The sequence below is a fragment of the Helicoverpa zea genome, chromosome 1 (genome assembly GCF_022581195.2).
Source record: "Helicoverpa zea isolate HzStark_Cry1AcR chromosome 1, ilHelZeax1.1, whole genome shotgun sequence".
In the NCBI taxonomy this organism is placed as follows: Eukaryota; Metazoa; Arthropoda; class Insecta; order Lepidoptera; family Noctuidae; genus Helicoverpa; species Helicoverpa zea.
This window is the reverse complement of record NC_061452.1, coordinates 4,519,115-4,539,162: the sequence shown is the minus strand read 5'-3', so window position 1 is coordinate 4,539,162 and position 20,048 is coordinate 4,519,115. Positions and strand designations below refer to the sequence as shown.

Below are 20,048 nucleotides of genomic sequence, written 5' to 3'. Positions count from 1 at the left end.
CAATACAAATAATACAAGCCCAAACACGAGGTAGTTCACATATTCAGTTGTCGAGTTCCCTCGACCTTCTTTCGTTTCCATCATCAGGTCAGCTCCAAATCTTCACTGTTGCATATTGTTATAAGACATACACCTTATAGTCAAGTTTTTATTCTTCGCATGCCTACAACTTTCAAAAGTTGCCCTGAATTTCTCAGGGTTTCCATCATCAGATCCTGACCTGATGATTATGGGACCACCTGTGAGGTATACTCTATCAAACAAAAAAACAATTTAATAAAATAGTCCATTAATAGTTCTATGAACGACGTTTTCATAACAGCGCCTGAACAATTTTTAAAGCATTTTTTTCGTATGAAGGTGTAAAAAAAATGAATTAGAGAGTATGCCATATTTTTTTAAACATTTTTATCTTTTTTTTGAGATACGTCACATTGTTATAGGACGTGGGGCAATTTTGATCCATCTTCTTTTACACATAAAATGTAAAGAGTACTCAATTAAGACACGTAAAACACGCCAGTAAAACAACAACATAAACTCGGCAAGCTCACTTGTCGCATGCAATTAAAAGTACAATAAACCTGCACGTCCTCCCAATAAGATGTTTACGAGAGCCTGGGCTCAGTCTGAGTAATGAATCGAGAGCAAACTAATAAATTGTGGCTTCGGGACAAAGTATCCAACTTTACCGCAGATCCCCTTTTTCTATCGAAACAACTTAAACAAATGTGAAGCCGGCGGAGAAAGAATCGCCTTATCAATAAAACTGTCGCCGTATACCTACATGGAAATGGACGAAATATGGTAAAGGGTAACCTTTTAGTTGATGTTTCGGCCAATGGATTTTTATTTGTAAACTTTTCAAATTATCCGCCAAAGCAAAAATGAAGGTACAAAACTTGGATTTGTAGCGAATGATCAGTTAGCACTGTAGATCATAATAGCGTACTTTCTGATTACCCTTACAACACGAATTTGTTTAAAAAAATATGGTGCTGGTTGGACCACATATTTATCACTTACTGCTGTTTCATCAGGCTTTCATCTGTGACACGTAGAGACCGGGTTTAATTAACATAGGTTGATGAAAAAACTGGAACGTTACTGTGTAAAAAATGAACAAAAGAAAACAACAGAACTAAATATGACAGAAATACACTCAACTAAATCAAACTCAAAGATGCGTGCAACACTAAACTCTGCAACTCCTCAGAAACCCAGTAATGAATTTTCCCTCAAATGCGAAACCATCAGCAAAATTACGTCTTAACGCTCTGTTCATAGAATCTTCGATATAGGTAGAACTTCCACCATTATTGCAACACAAACGAATAGCAGCCCAGCGATTCACTCAACCAATACCAAATAAATTGGAATACCGTCAATGTCAGCCATTGTGGAATGAACGTTACATTAAGGTAACCCATAGTTATTGGAAATTGAACAAGCTTCGACGTCTATTGTCCCGAAATACCGTAATGGAACTGAAATATGAGTAAAATGTACGACGTCGACTAAGAGGGGAATTAGGTAACCGTGTACCAATATTTGCCGGTGGAATCAGGCTGTCTGGTCGATTGTTTAATACTTTGTACACACTTTGTACGCACTAGAGAAGAAATTGAAGACGATTTGGAATTCAAAACTTCGTAAAAGTTGGGCACTTCTTACAAAAAATTAATATCCAGGTAGGATATTTCTGGAATGTAAATCAATGTCAATTTGGAACTGCTGAATCAAAACCATTCATAATTCGAAATTAGGATTTCACGAGTAAATAGGCAGACTGTAAGCAGCCAATTAATTTTGATGAGCCCCAATATGCAAACAACAAACAAAGGAGAATTTATTCCCAAAATAAAATAAAAATCAGCTCTTCCATATTTAAATCATTTATCAATTAGATACAAAGCCTTTCGCCCACGTTTTTAGTCACGTTACAAAAATAAAGGTGTACTACCGCTTGCCTCTGACGGAGCTTAATTAGCAAATCAAATATTCATTTATTCAGGGCGTCCTGATAATACGGGGGAGGATCGCAACAATAGCAGATCCGAGCTATTCTTGTGAATCTTCCTGCTGATTTAAAAATGTGCAGCCAACAGAGTTTTGCAATTACCGTTGTTTTGAAAAGATTAAATTGGATTAGATTTCTGTCTAAAAGGTAGAGAATTTTCAGAACCCTTTGTTATATTCATATTCGTTCATATTATATATTGAAAACCTTCCCCGTCTATCTGAACTAATTATGATAAACGATCTTTTGTGTCTATATTTGGGTAATCATTGTAGCCCAACATATCCATACCTTCTGAATTCATAGGTTTAGCAAGGAAGATTGAATCCTACAGTGCATTGGCTGAGATTTCCAATATCCGAATATCGTCAAAGCTTAGCGAGGCGTGAAATACGAACGTATCGTGAAAATATCAACCACAAACTACAACTGACAATTTACTATCATACATACGATATCTATGTAAAGATATGGCTTGAGATTATACGGGAAACATATATCTTCAATGTTGAATTCAAAATTAAGATCTATCAGAATTGAGACTATTTATTAGCACCACTTATCTATTTAGCTATTCCAATTCATTTCATCGTGGGTACTGCCATGCCATCCTAATAAGAGTAAAGAACGTGATATGCGAATGAAACGGTAAGCGGCTTGCTGTTGAACATCACATGGCAGATATATTCAGAAAAGTTGATGGACTTTCCACGTGGTTATTTAGAAAAGGGCTTAATTTCGAAGATCGACTCTTTGGAAATTATGACAACCAACTGAGTATGTACAGAATGCTTCAAATGCAGATTGCTATACAATAATACAGTATGTAGTTATGATCTATAGGATGTAACGTTGACCGTAAATCGAGATTATGTGCTCGTCTTATGTCATTTTCCTGTTTTTGCCAGTCGACGCTTGTCCTGAAACTTCTTAGATAACAAAAGGCTCATGAACCGAAATTGTTATGACAGAACTGGTATCACTGCCCACGTCCTAAGAATTTATTAGTATGATAATATTCAGCCTTATCCATCTCGACGTAACATCAATATCAGGCGTCTACGTCAGATTAATTGACGCCTCCTGCCTCCCACAATCTCAGAGGTCTCACAGAGAATTTTCTTAACCTAATTTTCTGTTACCTACAGGATATTTTCTCTAACAAATTATTCAGTTTTGTTCAAGATGAAAATCTCCCCTCTGTAATTGCGTTAATCTCTGCATCAATCTTGTAATTATGAAGGCAGACGTAGAACAGAGCCCAGTTTGTCTTTGCATTTAAATATAAAACAACTAAGTGTTTACTTGAGCGCATGGTGCGTGTATTAACATCGCTATTGTTCACACTCGGGACGGAAATTGTGCTGCAGACATTTGTAATTAACGAAGTACTCAAAATTAATTTAAGTTTGCATGTATGATGTCGGTAAGAACCGTATGAGGGTTTCTTGTACTTTGTGATTATTCTTGGATTTTGTTTCACGAAAATGCCAAGTTTGACTGAGATTTTTTGATTACACCAAAAACAAAATGAAGACAAGATTGATGGACGACTGTCTGGCTCGCAGATTACTTCCGTCGTCTCTTAACGAATCTGTAGATATAAAACAGAGCAATAGCTTGGCAGACTAGGGCTAATTGCGGACCGCTTTCAAGCTGTCTCGGCGAGGCCTCACGGAATTGTAGACAAACTAAAAAGACTGAAAGGCAGGCTCGAGCGGCGGCCGCGCCAGACGAGCGGCAATTGTTTGTCGAATCCGACGAGACCCAGCTCGTTTTAAATGAGCAGTCTGCACCGCGAGCTGCACTACTTGCATGTTGTGCACTTCCTTATTACAGACCTCTTTTTATGGCGTGCGGCAAAGGCGTGCATGAACAATTCTGTCGCATTATCTAGCCTCTTTATTGAGTTGTAAAAGGAAGTATATCCAAGCATCCAACTTGTATGTTCGACTGAATGTTTTATTCTAGTCATGCAAAGACTAACTGCCGTAGTAAAAACGAGTAGGTACTCGAATAAGGAAAAAACAAAAATCTTTTCTTACTTCCACAGCCTTTTCGTTAAACATTACCATAATCCACGTGCGAAACCGCACAACTACAAACATAATAAAATATTCACGAACTAACCCCAAATGCTCAACAAAACATGACAGTTGAATCTTGATCTACATTCAAAACAAAACGCTTTAATCAGAGAATACAGAACAACCCTTGAAGAGGGCTCACTTGGAAGCCTCTCACAGGGGCAGTGGGCTATCGAACGAACCGCTCATTTGTTACTGTGCGTCGGGAAGGCACTGCCGGCTAAATATGGATCCACGTGCGGAAATCACCATTTCCGCATGACGGTTTTTGAATTAAAAAGTGGCTCTAAGTTAAGGAGTCATTTTCTAGTGTTATTTATGTTAGAAAGATGTACTTACAGGGGCGCGCGGTGGTGTGTGTATGTTAGCTGGTGTAGCCGGGCGGCACAGGAGCGCATGCCGAGCGTGGAGCGGCGCCGCGCGGCTCTTGCCGACTGACGCACGCACGCGCGCCGCCCTCCGCTACGACACCCGCTACGCTTGCTACGAAGGGCGCGTTTGCACCGTGCCTACGGCTTAACTTAATTCAGGGGTTGATGTAAACTGTAAATTAATTAAGTTACGTATTAGTTGTTTTGATGATTAATGCTTTAATATTCTCCTTTAATAAAGGTTTTGGTACTGTCTAATCAGGAACTTTTTTTTATTCATATTTTACTCTGCAAACAGACGAACCGCAAAGTTCAATTGTAATGTAATATTTCGGTGTAAATAACGGCAGGCTGTAGCTCAAATTCTCGTGGCAGCTATTAAGTTAATGTCCGGGGGTAGATTTGAACAATAAAAATAAACATTTACCTACCGCCCATCGGGACGACAAAACTCCTAAACGACATAACTTTGTTATTCATGTAACGATATTAAAACAGCAGATTCCGGTTGACCTTTTTTACTTAGTTCAAGTTATAAATTACTCAGGGAGTTTAGGGTACATTTTGGGAAGTTTGGTTCAAAATTGTGGTGGAAAGAGTGTCTGAATAAGTAAGTAGTGCGAAAAGCTTGCGGAGTAGGGGTATTAATTTCGTGCACGCACACCCTAGACAGGTCACGAGTAAAAAGGAAGGGCTCCTTGCGATGCAGGTTTATTTACACCACGTACATAGTGTAAACAAACGGGTGGCCGCCTCACGCCTCTGTATAAACGCAGGTATGCTACAGGAATGTCTGCCGAGAATACCTGACTCGAGGAAACATAGAGAGCAGCTTTGAAGTGCTTTTGTAAGCATAGTTAGGATTAGGTGCACAAGTTTTAGCAGTTTGAGTTAAAACATTGTTTATGAAATTAATTTTTTTACGGCTGTTTGTAAAATCCATATTATCCTTGCTATGCTATATCTATTAATTTTAATAAACACATCTTTTGGTCTCCGGTTATTCGATCTAATCACGCAATTCACCTGTCGACTAAAAAGCTCCATAATTGATTATTTATTTACTGTTCAGGAGTTCACATAACCAACCACACGACGCTTTTTAGGGTACCGTACCCAAAAGGTGAAACAGGACCCTATTGTTTTCGCTCCTCTGTCCGTCCGTCCGTCTGTCACCAGGCTGTATCTCATAAACCATGATAGTTAGAGAGCTGAAATTTTCACAGATGATGTATTTTTGTTGCCGCTATAACAACAAATACTGAAAACTAGAATTAAATAAATATTTTGGGGGGCTCCCATACAAAAACGTGATTTTTTTGTCCGTTTTATAAATAATGGTAACGGAACCCTTTGTGCGCGAGTCCAACTCGCACTTGACCGGTTTTTTTAATATCGCACTTTGTGTAGGATGAAAAAGTCGTGGTGGTCTAGTGGGTAAAGGACCAGCCTCTCAAGTATGAGGGCGCGGGTTCGATGCCAGATCAGGCAAGTACCAATGCAACTTTTCTAAGTTTGTATGTACTTTCTAAGTATATCTTAGACACCATTGACTGTGTTTCAAATGGCAAGTTAAACTGTAGGTCCCGGCTGTCATTGAACATCCTTGGCAGTCGTTACGGGTAGTCAGAAGCCAGTAAGTCTGACACCAGTCTAACCAAGGGGTATCGGGTTGCCCGGGTAACTGGGTTGAGGAGGTCAGATAGGCAGTCGCTTCTTGTAAAGCACTGGTACTCAGCTGAATCCGGTTAGACTGGAAGCCGACCCCAACATGATTGGGAAAAAGGTTCGGAGGATGGCACTTTGTGTAGGATGAAATGCTAGTCAAAACAAATCCAAAAACGACGTATCAGATTTTTTTCTGAAATCCTGATTAAGTATGCCATAATCCTCTACTTACGTACCTACTTACCAGGGCTACAGTACCTACAAAGTTAAGTAAATGTTCGTACACTAATTTGTATAACTTAAGTTTAGACATACATAGGTATTTTTGAAAGTACTTCTTTCTACTGCCCTGTTCCCAATTTTTTTTGGGGTCGGCGCAATATGTCATCCTCTTCCATTTTCCCCTGTCACTCGTCATACTGACACTCACTCCCTTCCTATTCATGTCATCTTTCAGGCAATCCATCCATCTTTTTTTAGGTCTTCCTCTTTCTCTCCATCCATCTACATTCACACTTAGCACACACTTTGTTGCATTTTTGAAAGTGAATACTTACCTACACATTTTGAGTCTCCAGGGCAGGAGCGGAAAGGATTGTGCACATCGCACATCCATACAATATGGCTGAAATTGCTGAAAATTCCAAACCTGGTCTTCGGGCCAACAAAAAGGGAGAATATAAAGGCAGTAAATATGGGAGTATACAGGGGAATAAGTATCGTAACGAAGTACCTACATAATGGATAACATAGGGGCGCAAAGAAGGGAGTACATAGGGGAGTATATGTATAGTTACGACAGCGACATAAGGTATATGTATAGGAGTAGTACATAAGGGAATGTATTGAATACAATATTCCAACAATTGAATCAAAGCAATATTTGATTCTTTGAAGGATAGAAAACGACTTCTCAGCGGTAGCTACGCTTACTGAGAGAGTTTCCAGTACTTACATACATATTTGAAAGATTTGTTTTTGTACATGTATTACTATCCTCCGAGCCTTTTTCCCAAACTATGTTGGGGTCGGCTTCCAGTCTAACCGGATTCAGCTGAGTACCAGTGCTTTACAAGAAGCGACTGCCTATCTGACCTCCTCAACCCAGTTACCCGGGCAACCCGATACCCCTTGGTTAGACTGGTGTCAGACTTACTGGCTTCTGACTACCCGTAACGACTGCCAAGGATGTTCAATGACTGCCGGGACCTACAGTTTAACTTGCCATTTGAAACACAGTCAATGGTGTCTGAGATATACTTAGAAAGTACATACAAACTTAGAAAAGTTGCATTGGTACTTGCCTGACCTGGAATCCTGGAGGTCGGTTCTTTGCCCACTAGGCCACCACGACTTTTTTGTTTGTTTTTGTACATGTATTAGGTCAGGATAAATCCTGGTAGCATGCTTTAACATGACTGAATTGTTTTCACATTCCCTTTTCTATTTGGTCATCTTTAACAAATTACCGAATCATCAACCTGTCGGTCGCAAATTCTCATCTGACAATAAAAGAAGTGTGACAGTCACAAGTAAATTAGGTTAATTTGTTAATTAATTAGGTTTGTAAGCAGACTGCAACTTATAATCTTAAAATTAATGAGATAATAAAAAACTATTATAGTACCTAATCATAGTACGTACCTATTTAATCCTAGCGAAGAAGTGGTTATTCTATAGCTTCACACTACCACTTCGATATTTTAGCATAGAAAATGTAGAATATTATGTATCTTTGATTATATAAATGCCGTTCCTATAAAAAAGATACAAACCAGCATTCGCCATTCGCGCCTTTTTTTGCATCTAGATGTTTTCCAGACTATAAATAGGTACGAACCATTGACATATATTCATAGATATAATATTAGTAAACAGGACTGCGCATATAAACCCAAAAAATGAGCCGAGTGAAACAGTTAGTACGGAGGCTGTCTGTCCCTTTCTAATAGGGTGACTATGAGATTAAGCTATGTCAGACAAATCCGAATTTGCTAAGATTATTAAACACAGATTAGTATTGAAGTTTTAACTTACGCAGTTTGTGACCTTAAGATACTAATAAAGGCTTTTAATAATTAGCGGAAATTAGAAGTATAAAAGCAGGAAGATTCGAAGTGAAGACTGTTTTTTTTTGTATTTCTACTTCATATATAGACTGCTGAGCCATTTATGTCGCCTTTCTTCATTTTTTGGGAAGCTATAACAATAGTACAACAGTTTTAAAATCCATCACCCATATTTTGACTCGTTACAAGAATTCATGGGCACCCTAGTTGTTTGGTCTACGAAAATGTTATTATTAGCTAACCTGTGGAACGATATATTGCAACCACCATAGGATTCACTTTTGCAAGTAGAAACGCAACACTTTTTCACCATTTTAATAGTTTAAATTGATTTAATACAAAAAAATATAAACAAAATTTTAAATGTTGATTACGCGCCAAGAATGTTCAGGGTTACAGCTAGAAAATAAAAAAAAAAGCAAAATAAAAATTTATGTTGTTTATGTTTTAATAATAAATACGAATAAATTAATGCGATTGTTATTAATTTGTTGACTTACAATTGTTAAAATAAGATAAAAATATAAGTGATTCAATTGTTTTTTGGGAAGACAAAACTTTTGATCACAACATTTTTTTATGCTGGCAAGGTGTTAGAAAGAGACAAACAGCCTCCGTTCGAACTATCCCTCTCGGCTCGGATTTGCCTCTGTGTATTATGCAACCAATTTAGTACCTTATTGCGTTAGAATAGAGTTCATTTTCGTAAATATATATTTTGAGCGTGCGCAATCTTGTTTAGTAATATTATATCTATGCATATATTCTAGCGATAGACAAGAACATCCATACAAATAATTTACCCGCTATGTCGTCTGTTGACATCATAGACATAATATAGTAAACAGGACTGCGCACTTTTAACCAAAAAACGAGCCGAGTGAAACAGTTAGTACGGAGGCCGTCTGTCCCTTTCTAATAGGGTGACTATGAGATTAAGCTATGTGAGACCAATCCGAGTTTGCTAAGATTATTAAACACAGATTGGTATTGAAGTTTTAACTTACGCAGTTTGTGACCTTAAAATACTAATATAGGCTTTTAATAATTAGCGGGAATTAGCAGTAATAAAAACAGGAAGATTCGAAGTGCAGACTGATTTTTTTGTATTTTTGCTTCACATATAGACTGCTAACCCATTTATATCGCCTTTCTACATTTTTTTTGGGAAGCTATAACAATAGTACAACAGTTTTAAAATCCATCACCCATATTTTGACTCATTACAAGAATTCGTGGGCACCCTAGTTGTTTGATTTACGAAAACGTTATTATTAGCTTACCTGTGGCACGCACGATATATTGCAACCACCATAGCATTCACTTTCACAAGTATAAAAGCAACACTTTTTCACCATTTTAATAGTTTAAATTGATTAAATACAAAAAAATATAAACAAAATTTTAAATGCTGATTACGCGCCAAGAATGTTCAGGGTTACCGCTAGAAAATAAAAAAAAAGCAAAATAAAAATTTATGTTGTTTATGTATTAAGAATAAATACGAATAAATTAATGCGATTGTTATTAATTTGTTGACTTACAATTGTTAAAATAAGATAAAAATAAAAGTGATTCAATAGTTTTTTTGGGAAAACAAAACTGTTGATCACAACATTTTTTTATGCTGGCAAGGTGTTAGAAAGAGACAAACGGCCTCCGTTCTAACTATCCCTCTCGGCTCGGATTTGCCTCTGTGTATTATGCAACCAACTTAGTACTTTATTGCGTTGGAATAGAGTTCATTTTCGTAAATATATATTTTGAGAGTGCGCAATCTTGTTTATAGTATATTACATCTATGGTTGACATTTCGTTAACGTATTGTGACATGTAGTCATCCTCATTGATGTTAATTGCAGAAGTGTCGCTCGTATTTTGCCTACATTTTTCATTACTCAAAAAGTTTATATCTAAGTGAATTCAAAATCATGTAATATATCAAAAAGTTTATTTATATCTAATTGAATGCAAAATCATGTAATATATTAAAACCAGGAACTTATTTTTAGGGTTTTTAATATTAATTACGATGTTTTTTTTCTTAAGAGGGCTATCACAAATTTTCGCGAATTTAATTATTTTTTCTTGAAAGTAAGAACATACCATGACAAAGTGAAGTCTGTTTTCATTGATATTTTACCTACTGCTAGTTTTATGGCACATCTGTTTCTGCACGATTTTCTTAATCCATAATTCAAGATGGCGGGCGGGAACAAATTAATGCATATTTGTAAAATTGAATTGTAAATGAAAAGTATGATATACAAGCGTTGTAATAGCATGAACAGCGTGTAATTTTACTAACTTGACTCTCGAATAGTTTATATGTGTAAGTTTATACCTTGATATGTATTTTCTATTTTATAATTGTAGTTTCATAGACATCCATCTGACGCAGGTGTCAAAATCGCTCTGATTTGCCATTTTGGGCACTGCATAGTCTGCAGTGCAGTTCAGTGTGGTAAGCTTTTTGTTCGGAACGTTCTATCTAGTACGTAGTACTATATATCGATGGTACGAACGTTATTGTATAATTAATGATTATCTGTGGGCTGCGGTTGACATTCGTTCATTCACTCGCCTGAGTGAGATCTTCAATCTCGTTAGTCCGTTCGTTCGTTTACTAATGTCAAAAAAGTTGTAACTTTGCTTGGCGATAAAACGTAATGTTTTTTATTTTATTAACTTTCTGTGTTCCCACACTTTTACTTAGCATAACAACAATCAAGTAGTAAATTATAGTGTCTATAAAAAACACATTGTGTGTATTGACGCCTAAAGTTTTGAAAAAACAGTTCACTTACATCGCCACTGGTGAATTAATCAGCTGAATCATAATGAAAGCGCATTTTAAATAACTGAAAGTAGGTGAAGTGTGAAAAATAACATTGAATAGTACGTCTCAGTGCTTTATTATTGCGTGCGAGATGACGGACAGCACCTTCGTCGCGAAGCCGGCGCGGGGCTGGCTTCACCCCGACTCAGTGCTCGCCAGCGATGGAATCACGTACGCAGTCAGGGTAAGCATCCTGTTAGATCTGAGATACCATTTAATGGCATCTCCATGATCGTACAATAAAAGAACAAAATCTCTGTGACTAACAAGAACAGTCATGTACTAAATGTAAATCATGGCCTGTTTGCCCAGTTATTTTGTTCCTAACACAGATTCTAGTCATGCAAATGTAATCAAAGTTTTCAATGACATACTAACACGTAAACCTGAGATGGTTATCTGGCTGAAACATTTTTGAAATGTTTCTGGGACAGTGATTATACACACATTTGTTACTCAATCTCAATACTATTGTTATGACAATTTCACAATCAGTAGTTGTTTGTTGATACACAATATTGTCAGCATTATGTGAATACTTTGTAAGCAGCTGGGTCAGAACGTAATAAAGGCTGTGCAAAAGATTCAGAACTTTAAAAAATTTCATCAATAATTAAAATTCTTGTAAATGGTTAGTTTTTATTTCTATTCATATAAAATGGCTTAAAAATAAGCCTTTAAAAGGAAACTTTTAACTAGTGCCAACGATTCATCTGTGAATGAGCATTGATGGCTTTAAGGTTGGCTGTAAGGGAACCCAATTCTGGGTTAAGCTCGCCATTGTACATAAACTGTCTTTATTATTTTATTATGTATTGTTAAGTGTGCAATAAAGAATATATAATGGTCACTTTTCGACTTTTGGCACCCTGACTTAGATGTGATAGGTTATTAGTTTTTTTCTTTATAAACCACCCAGAAGTTGGAGCCCTATTAAACGACTCTATCAACTTGCTTTGGAGTTACCAGGCCTGTTGGAGACTGACTTTCTGTCCTCATTTGCAGAGGAATCATCGATCCAGGACAGAAAGTAATTGATGATTTCAGTCTTATTTTTTGCCATTCTATGTGATGTAATTAAAAAACCGGCCATTTTTAAGATTTTTTAATGTTTAAAAGTATAAGTCCTGAGTTGTTTGCACTTTGCCCGCAGTAATTATATTTGAATTGTCTTTGGTTTTCAGTATATTGGCTGCATGGAGGTTTTAACATCAATGAAGAAACTCGACTTTGAAACTAGATCTCAAGTAGCAAAGTAAGTTTTATTTCAGCTCATTAACTAGGTAATATTGAAGGATAAATAATCATCACAATTCATTTTTCAATTCTGTAGTGATTTGGCAAACTATGTAAATCATACGAATTTATTATAAAACATTGTTAAAGCCTGTGGCCTTTTCATATTAGATTGGCTGTAATCTCTGTCTGTTTAGTCTGTCTGCCTAGTAGCCCTTTGCATTGTTTTAAAAACAATAAGAGCAGACACTTAATGTATCATAACATTTCTCCAAGTCAGGGTAAACTTAAAGAGTAACTAATAGGGCATTAACAGTTTGTAATAACAATTGGCTTTATGTATGTTACAATGATAATTCTTAAAACATTTATAGCTATGCTTGATGTTGTCTGTGGCCTCCTATAATAGAAAGAATACATTGTTTAAATATTGTATTATAGATTGTGACTAAGTTTACTCAAGTAGAACATTTAATTGTTTATTGTTGTAGTTGGTGTTGGTTTAATTTACAGAGCTATTTTTTGATGCTATATTTTATCTGAGATTCTGCCTGCAACTTTACTTGCGTGGCGGGGAAGTCCTATACTTAAATCCTATTTAATATCCTATTTTTAATTTTTCGTCTTACATACTATATTTTTGTGTTACAGAGAATGTATAGCCAGGGTATGTGCAGCAGCAGGTTTAAGATCAGCTGACAAGAAGCGGAGAGTGTGTCAAGCGGCTGTCCGTGCCTTAGCCGCTCGCCCACGAATGGCCCACTCCGGCGCCAATGTCGCCCTCACAATATCGTCTAAAGCAATTACATTAGCAGCTCTTGAAGGTGGAGAGACTATAGCCCGTCATGACATGCCAAGAGTCTCATTCGCGTCCGGTGGAGACACAGACTCTTTAGACTTTGTAGCTTATGTAGCCAAATCCGTACCACCAGCGGAATGGCGAGCATGCTATGTATTAGAATGTGGTGGAAGATTAGCACAAGATGTCATAGCAACTATAGGACAAGCGTTCGAACTACGTTTTAAAGAATTTCTGACGAAACCCTCATCGTAAGTACTGTTATGTTTGCGTTATTAATAATAACTGATGACTAAAATGAGGTAAAATGTTGGAATTTTGAATTGAAGAAATGATAAGTGTGAATCATATTCATTCCTCAACGGTATAGAAAACAGGAAAAAAGTTTTATAGAAATTGGGTCACCCTGTATGTATAGCTTTTTTATTTATGTTATTATTTCTACAAAATATTCTTGAGACCTCTTGATGCATTACTCATGTAAATTACGTAGATATTATCATACAAGACAAAATGTTAGTAAAACTCATAATGACACAAGTAGATAAACTTAGTCTGTAGTAAATGCATTGCACACACAATAGCCCGTTATGTTTGCCCTTTTACATTATCTTCTCCAAAATGTTCATTTATTTATAGTGTTTATAATAAAGGATAATAATTATAATTCATAGTGAAATATGTGATTTGTAAACATGAATCACAGCTCTGTTTACGTATTGATAATGATTACCTTTATACTCATTCATATTTAGACATAGTCTGTCATACATATTTATACTGAGAACTTTTATCTTCTCAATGAGTAATGTTACTAAGGACCATTCGTAATAGGGATAAAATATAAAAAAAATATGTATAGTGAAACTATAGAAAGTGAAATGTAATGTCACACATTACATCAAACTTTTGATCTGACTAGCGAAATGAGACTTCTTTTGGCCATAATCTAAAACGTTACATTATCCCAGAATGCTGTAGCCGTTGCCACCTTCTTATAAGAAATAATTTTTTTTCTTTCCATCCACACAATATCAATTTTCAGTGCTTCAAGTTCAATACTGATTTAGTTGTATTTGAGAGATCTAAGGGGGGGGAGGCCTATGTTCAGCAGTGGGCGTCCTATGGCTGAGATGATGATGATATTGATGATTGTACTTTTAAATTTTGTAATTTCCAGGTTAAATCTAAACGGTTCGAGAGCTCTATGTGAGACTGCAAGCAGCGTGCCGCCCGACGACCGCGAGTATTACAACGACATGCCCGACAAGTCGCCGCCGGAGGTCACCGCGTCCTACCGACACCCGCCACCACCGCCCCTGGCTTCGCTGGCTTCATTACCCTTATCCTCGTGAGTACCTTGCATCTATTGATTATTTATTTATTTTATAAGTAAAAGTACACAATGCCTTCCCAGTCAGGAGAAAGGCGCAGACATACCATTAGTGTTACCCTTTCTCCTCAATGTAAATATAACAAAAAAATACCTAGCCTAGCCCCTGCGGGATTGTTCGAAAGAGTTACCGCAGCCCTGGTACACAAAAGGCCTACGAAGGAACGTGATGGGTTTAGTCAGTAAGTCTGCACATTCCCTCACCGCTGCTAACCCCCAGTGGGAGGAGACATTTGATGTTTTCCCATAAAAAAGGTCACTACGTCGTACCGGCATTGCTGGCTTCATTACCTTTATCCTCGTGAGTCGGGGTCGCATTTAACTGAGTAACAGTTTTTACATGGAGTGACTGTTTATCTGACCAATCAAGAGCGTAGCCCGGCCTTATGTAAGAACTCAGGGGAAATTGTTAGCCTGTTAAGTTTTACGATAGAGTTGGTATATTGAATATGACCCTATTTTTTCTGTTGTTCTGTGTATAATATATTATCAAAATTATAAATAGTGTTTTCAAATAAAATAAAAAACTATTTCTTTTTTGCCATTCAAATAGAAGATGCAGTCATCAAAATTTGGCACTTTCGAAAAAGATGAATCATCTATTTATTATACCTGCCAAAATTCAATAAGTCATTGTAATATTTATTCACTTTCTTAGAAAACTGAATATCATATGCGTATGAGTCAGTTTTGTTTACTTAACAGAGCCATATTGGGCTAAGATTATCATCACTCCTTTTAGATCCATATCATTATTGAATTATCATTAACAGCGCCAGCACTCGAACACACATAAGATTAGTTTTCGCTTGTAATTATTCGAAATTATAGTTAAGATCTTAATTCGGTCATAGATTATTCTTAAAAACTCACTCTTGGAAAATAAGAGTCTGTTCTTAAAATTGCATCCAATATTACTTTTGATTTCTGTCAGTTTTATTTAAATGATATTACTTTGTAAACCTGTTTCTAAATGTTTCTAAAACAAACCATTAATCTATTCAGGGGTGTAGTAAATATTACTGAACTTATTTTTTGAGCTACTATTGCTTTCCATTGCTACTACTACTACAATTAGACGCTATTTTCGTGACGACATTTTATTTTCGTTACTTCGATCAAGTAACTTATAAAATTAAAAGTTATAATAATAAGTATATTGTTCTCATTATGTGTTTGTATCAGTTGCGAGGAGAGCGTTCGGCACTACGTGAACCAGACGCCGCCGCCGCGCACCCCGCCCACCGCGCTGCTGCCCAACCATCACACCGACATATTCGACATGCGTGAGTTATACATTTACAGCTATTATTCCACTTTTTAGGGCTCCATATCCAGTTTGCGGGGTTGTTAGAAAGACTTACCGCGGACCTGGTACAAAAAGGGGTTAAGAAGGAGTCTGTCACGCTGCTAACCCACAGCGGGAGGGTTCATTTAATGATTTCACATCAACAAAACATAGTTTCCGCATCCAAAGGATGAAATGGTACCCTATTATCTTGTATCGCTGTCTGACCGTCCTTCTGTCACCGGGATGTATCTCATGAACCGCTATATTTAGACTGCACATGCTCAAACCATCAAATGGCTGACCACTGAGTGCTAAAGTTTATTTTATCTCTTACACTTTCGAAAGCATCAGCTACCAAAGTGGCCGAAGTTGCCTCTGAAATCGGGTCATACCAGCGCCACCGATTCCTACAAAATCTGTTATTTGACGATTGAAAATAAGCCCAAAGACACACACTTCACATTAGCAGAACTAGTTATAGGTTCATTGTAATTTCTAAAAAGAAACTAAGACCACCTTGTGAAGAGAGAATAAATTATATTTACAGAGCCATTCACGGCGGCGCCAATGATATCATCATCGGCAGCATCGTCATCATCCACGGCATCCGCCTCGTCCCCGGGCGACGTGTCCGCCGAGCCGCTGTCAGCGCAGGCGCAGGCGGCGTTGTTGGCTCGCGAGCCATGGTTCCACGGACCCATATCTAGGACTACTGCTGAGAAGGTTGGTCTACCACATTACAGAGCCATTCACTGGTGCCAATGATATCATCATCGGCTGCATCGTCATCATCCACGGCGTCCGCCTCGTCCCCGGGCGACGTGTCCGCCGAGCCGCTGTCGGCGCAGGCGCAGGCGGCGTTGTTAGCTCGCGAGCCATGGTTCCACGGACCCATATCCAGGACTACTGCTGAGAAGGTTATTAATTTTGTAGTTTGTATATAGGAAAAGCGATAAACAAACTTTAGTTTTTTTGGTAAATACTATATCGCTCACCTAGCAGTATAATGGCACATTTACAAAAAAAGCGAAACTGGGTTTTTTACGGCCTAAGTGTTTAAAAGTGTATAATTTATAAAGTGGTAAAACGGTACGGCATTAGTTGTTAAAACTATAAAATCTAAGATAAAATATAAAATGAAATCATAACCTCGTTTCAAACGTTTGCAAAATCTTTGACCCTCATTTCTGTAAAATAAGAAAAAAGTAGATGTGTCATTATACTGCTAGGTGAGCGATATATATTGATTATTTTTATTATTGATTCTGTACGTATTTTATGTCAACTTCCTTGAATTTGGCACGGATGCGAATCAACAGCTTGTATACTATATTCTTTTGAAGTCAATTCAGTGTAGCATGTCGAAGTAATTTACAGGGTACAGGCGTTTTATAAAATGTTTTTTTTCTGTCAAGATTCATGCACATATAAAAGAAGACCTTCATAAAAACTTGAAACTTCGTAATGAAATATGAAGGCTAAGTACTTTATTCATGCTATCCAGTCATTTACAAAGATATCTCGTTACAAACCCTGATTATTTAGTTTACCTGGTTACTAGTGACTTTGGCAAAAAAGGACAAAGCCACACCAATTTACGTTTATATAGTTTTTCAATATTAACCATTTTTTTTTCCAGCTGGTTGTTGAAGACGGAGAGTTCTTAGTGCGTGAGTCAGCGGCATGTCCGGGGCAGTTCGTGCTGACCGGCGCCAGGAAGGGCAGCCACAAGCATCTGCTACTCGTCGACCCCAACGGAGTGGTATGTACCTACATTTTAACTATACTTAGTTATATATTTAATGAGGATGTTTGCCTGTTTCTTACATTCAAAGTGCTGAAAAATTTTACTATAATGGATGTTGAGAAAGAACATGGGCTAATTGACCATTGAAAAATATCATCGAAAATGTGGATTTTGGAAGTAATTCCTTCGAGGTACAAGTGACACGGTGGATAGAAGTTAGTTATTATGTCGGTAATGTTACAAATTGATAAAGGGCTACCCTACCCTATTAGTTCTAAGTTCTGCTATTCAGTCTAAATATTCATCTATATTTTACAGTCAATGTGTACAGTTTTCTACATCACAAATCTTCTTTCTAGGTCCGAACTAAAGACCGGGTGTTTGAAAGCGTGCCCCATCTAATTAAGTACCACTGCAGCAACGAGCTGCCCATCGTGTCGGCCGACTCCGCGCTGCTGCTGCGCAAACCCGTACTACGCGACGCCACGTAAGAACTATATAATTATACATCAATACAATATAACCCAAATTATGTTCTAAGAATAACGAGAAACGCGAGCCCCAATGCCATACATCGGATCTGTAGGAACTGATAAAGCTTGAATTAAGAATTTAACGTTTCTTCCATATTAAATTCAAAGGCATTGTTATTACTAAGCCTTTGAAATCTTACAGGTTTCAGCTAATATTAATGTTTGTCACATATCGAATATCTGTCCCATTTGCAATATGCGGCTGAATGTACAATCAGCCCTTGTATAAAGTACGTAATTGTTGTCTCGAATATACCCACTAGATGGCATTTATAACAATTCCATTTTGTATCGGTTTATCCGCAAAGTCATAAATAATTTTAATTAAGTACCAAAGTCGTGTTTTGGTTGGGATGCTATTGCAAAAATTGTGATTTTCTCCAATAAACTTATTTTATTTTGTAACTATATATTATTATAAAACTAGTCTTCACCAAATTTTTATTTAGGAGTGAAGGCCGCTATCTTTTTAAGCATGAGATTAGTTGATATTTTATTAATTATAAGAATAATGTTGCTGTGCAATTGACCATGCCAAACTGTAGTCGAGACACAGGAGTCTTATTTTTATATTAAAATGTATTTTGCTAAAATATCTATACATTGAATGACGGAGCATGCATTCTAACACCGCACACAAATATAAGAGCTCTCTGCGTTATAGTTTAAAATGTTTTATTATACGTTTACAATAAATATTAACACATAGGTGCTATGATGGCTTACTTAAATAATTTTAAATTTTAACGTAGTGGCGTAATTTTATAAAAATTGAAACTGTACATACAACATCACATCATCTGTTAATCGTAGACTTTTAAGACTGTTATGTTAGACTCGAATCTTTCACTGAGTTCAGTGATAAAAGTTTAATGCTTTAAAAATTATGTCTCTCAGTAGTGGGAGTTTATATAGTGGCACAAAGAAGTGTTTGGTACCCTGTCCCGGGGGAAGGGTAGTGTTATTACACCTACCACGATCTTCAACTACCGTAGTTAGACAGTTTACTAATTAACGGGCGCTATAGGTTGATTAAGCTGAGTACATGGACTGAAGCAAGGCATGACCGCACAATACGAAATATTTATGTAGGGTAGAATATTACTCGGCAGGACTGATTTTTTAGAAGGGCAACCCACAAATCTGTTAGATAATTATGGGCGTGGATCAAGCTGGTGTGGTCGCACCGAGACTGTTGAATTATTGATGTACACGTCATTAGAATTTCAGCACAAATTTAAATTTATCTGCTTGTGTATCACTGTTTAGTGTACAATTTTATGCAATATTCCATTGACATATAATGTTAAACGTCATCATGCAAATATAGTTTATGCAAATATGTTATCAAACTATCATTATTATTAAATGTGATGTATTTAAATGTATTAAGTGATTAAAATAAAATATTTTGGAAAATCAACTATCTTTTTCTTTCCTATATTGGTAATAAAACCCAGATATTGTATTGCAAGATGTTTCAAATCCGGCCTCTGTTCTGTACCCTCCTTATATACTTCCTTTTTACTCCCCTTAAGTAATTCCTTATTTACTCCTCTTAAATACTTCTTATAGATTATTATGTAATCCCTTATCTTCTCTATCTATAAACTTCCTTATATACTCCCCTTATGTTCTTCCTTACATACTTCTTATAATATAATATAGTTTATTATGTACTCCCCTCATATACTTCCTTTTTGCTCCCCTTATGTACTTCTGTATGACGTTAAGAAGTGAAGAGACCGGTGAATGAGGTTGCGGGTTATTTTCTCAAGACTCACGGCCGGTTCACACATGTCTCCGTTTTACTGTTCCGTTTTATCGTGTACGTTTTTTTTTCGTCGATGGCGTATGTAGTTCTATACAGAATACTGTGCCATGTGTGAAGTCACTCATACAACTACATACGCCATCGACGAAAAAAAAACGTACACGATAAAACGGAACAGTAAAACGGAGACATGTGTGAACCGGCCGTCAGGTGTTTGGGTA

General features: G+C 36.9%; 1 protein-coding gene across 1 annotated transcript; it reads left to right on the top strand.

Moving 5' to 3' along the window:
• The first annotated feature begins 10,825 nt into the window (after positions 1-10,825).
• LOC124632076 (SHC-transforming protein 1) lies at positions 10,826-19,476 on the top strand. The gene is made up of 8 exons (XM_047166739.1): positions 10,826-11,238; positions 12,239-12,309; positions 12,942-13,340; positions 14,270-14,440; positions 15,668-15,768; positions 16,321-16,496; positions 17,413-17,535; positions 17,880-19,476. The coding sequence occupies exons 1-8, from the start codon at positions 11,146-11,148 to the stop codon at positions 18,009-18,011; spliced, it is 1,266 nt and encodes a 421-aa protein (XP_047022695.1). The 5' UTR covers positions 10,826-11,145; the 3' UTR covers positions 18,012-19,476.
• Positions 19,477-20,048: the final 572 nt, after the last annotated feature.

Excerpts from the sequence above, each read along its gene's own strand:
- LOC124632076 (XM_047166739.1), top strand. The coding sequence starts at position 11,146 with ATGACGGACAGCACCTTCGTCGCGAAGCCGGCGCGGGGCTGGCTTCAC. Across the intron at positions 11,239-12,238 it reads GAATCACGTACGCAGTCAGG|TATATTGGCTGCATGGAGGT; the intron begins GTAAGCATCCTG and ends TTTGGTTTTCAG. Across the intron at positions 16,497-17,412 it reads CTAGGACTACTGCTGAGAAG|CTGGTTGTTGAAGACGGAGA; the intron begins GTTGGTCTACCA and ends TTTTTTTTCCAG.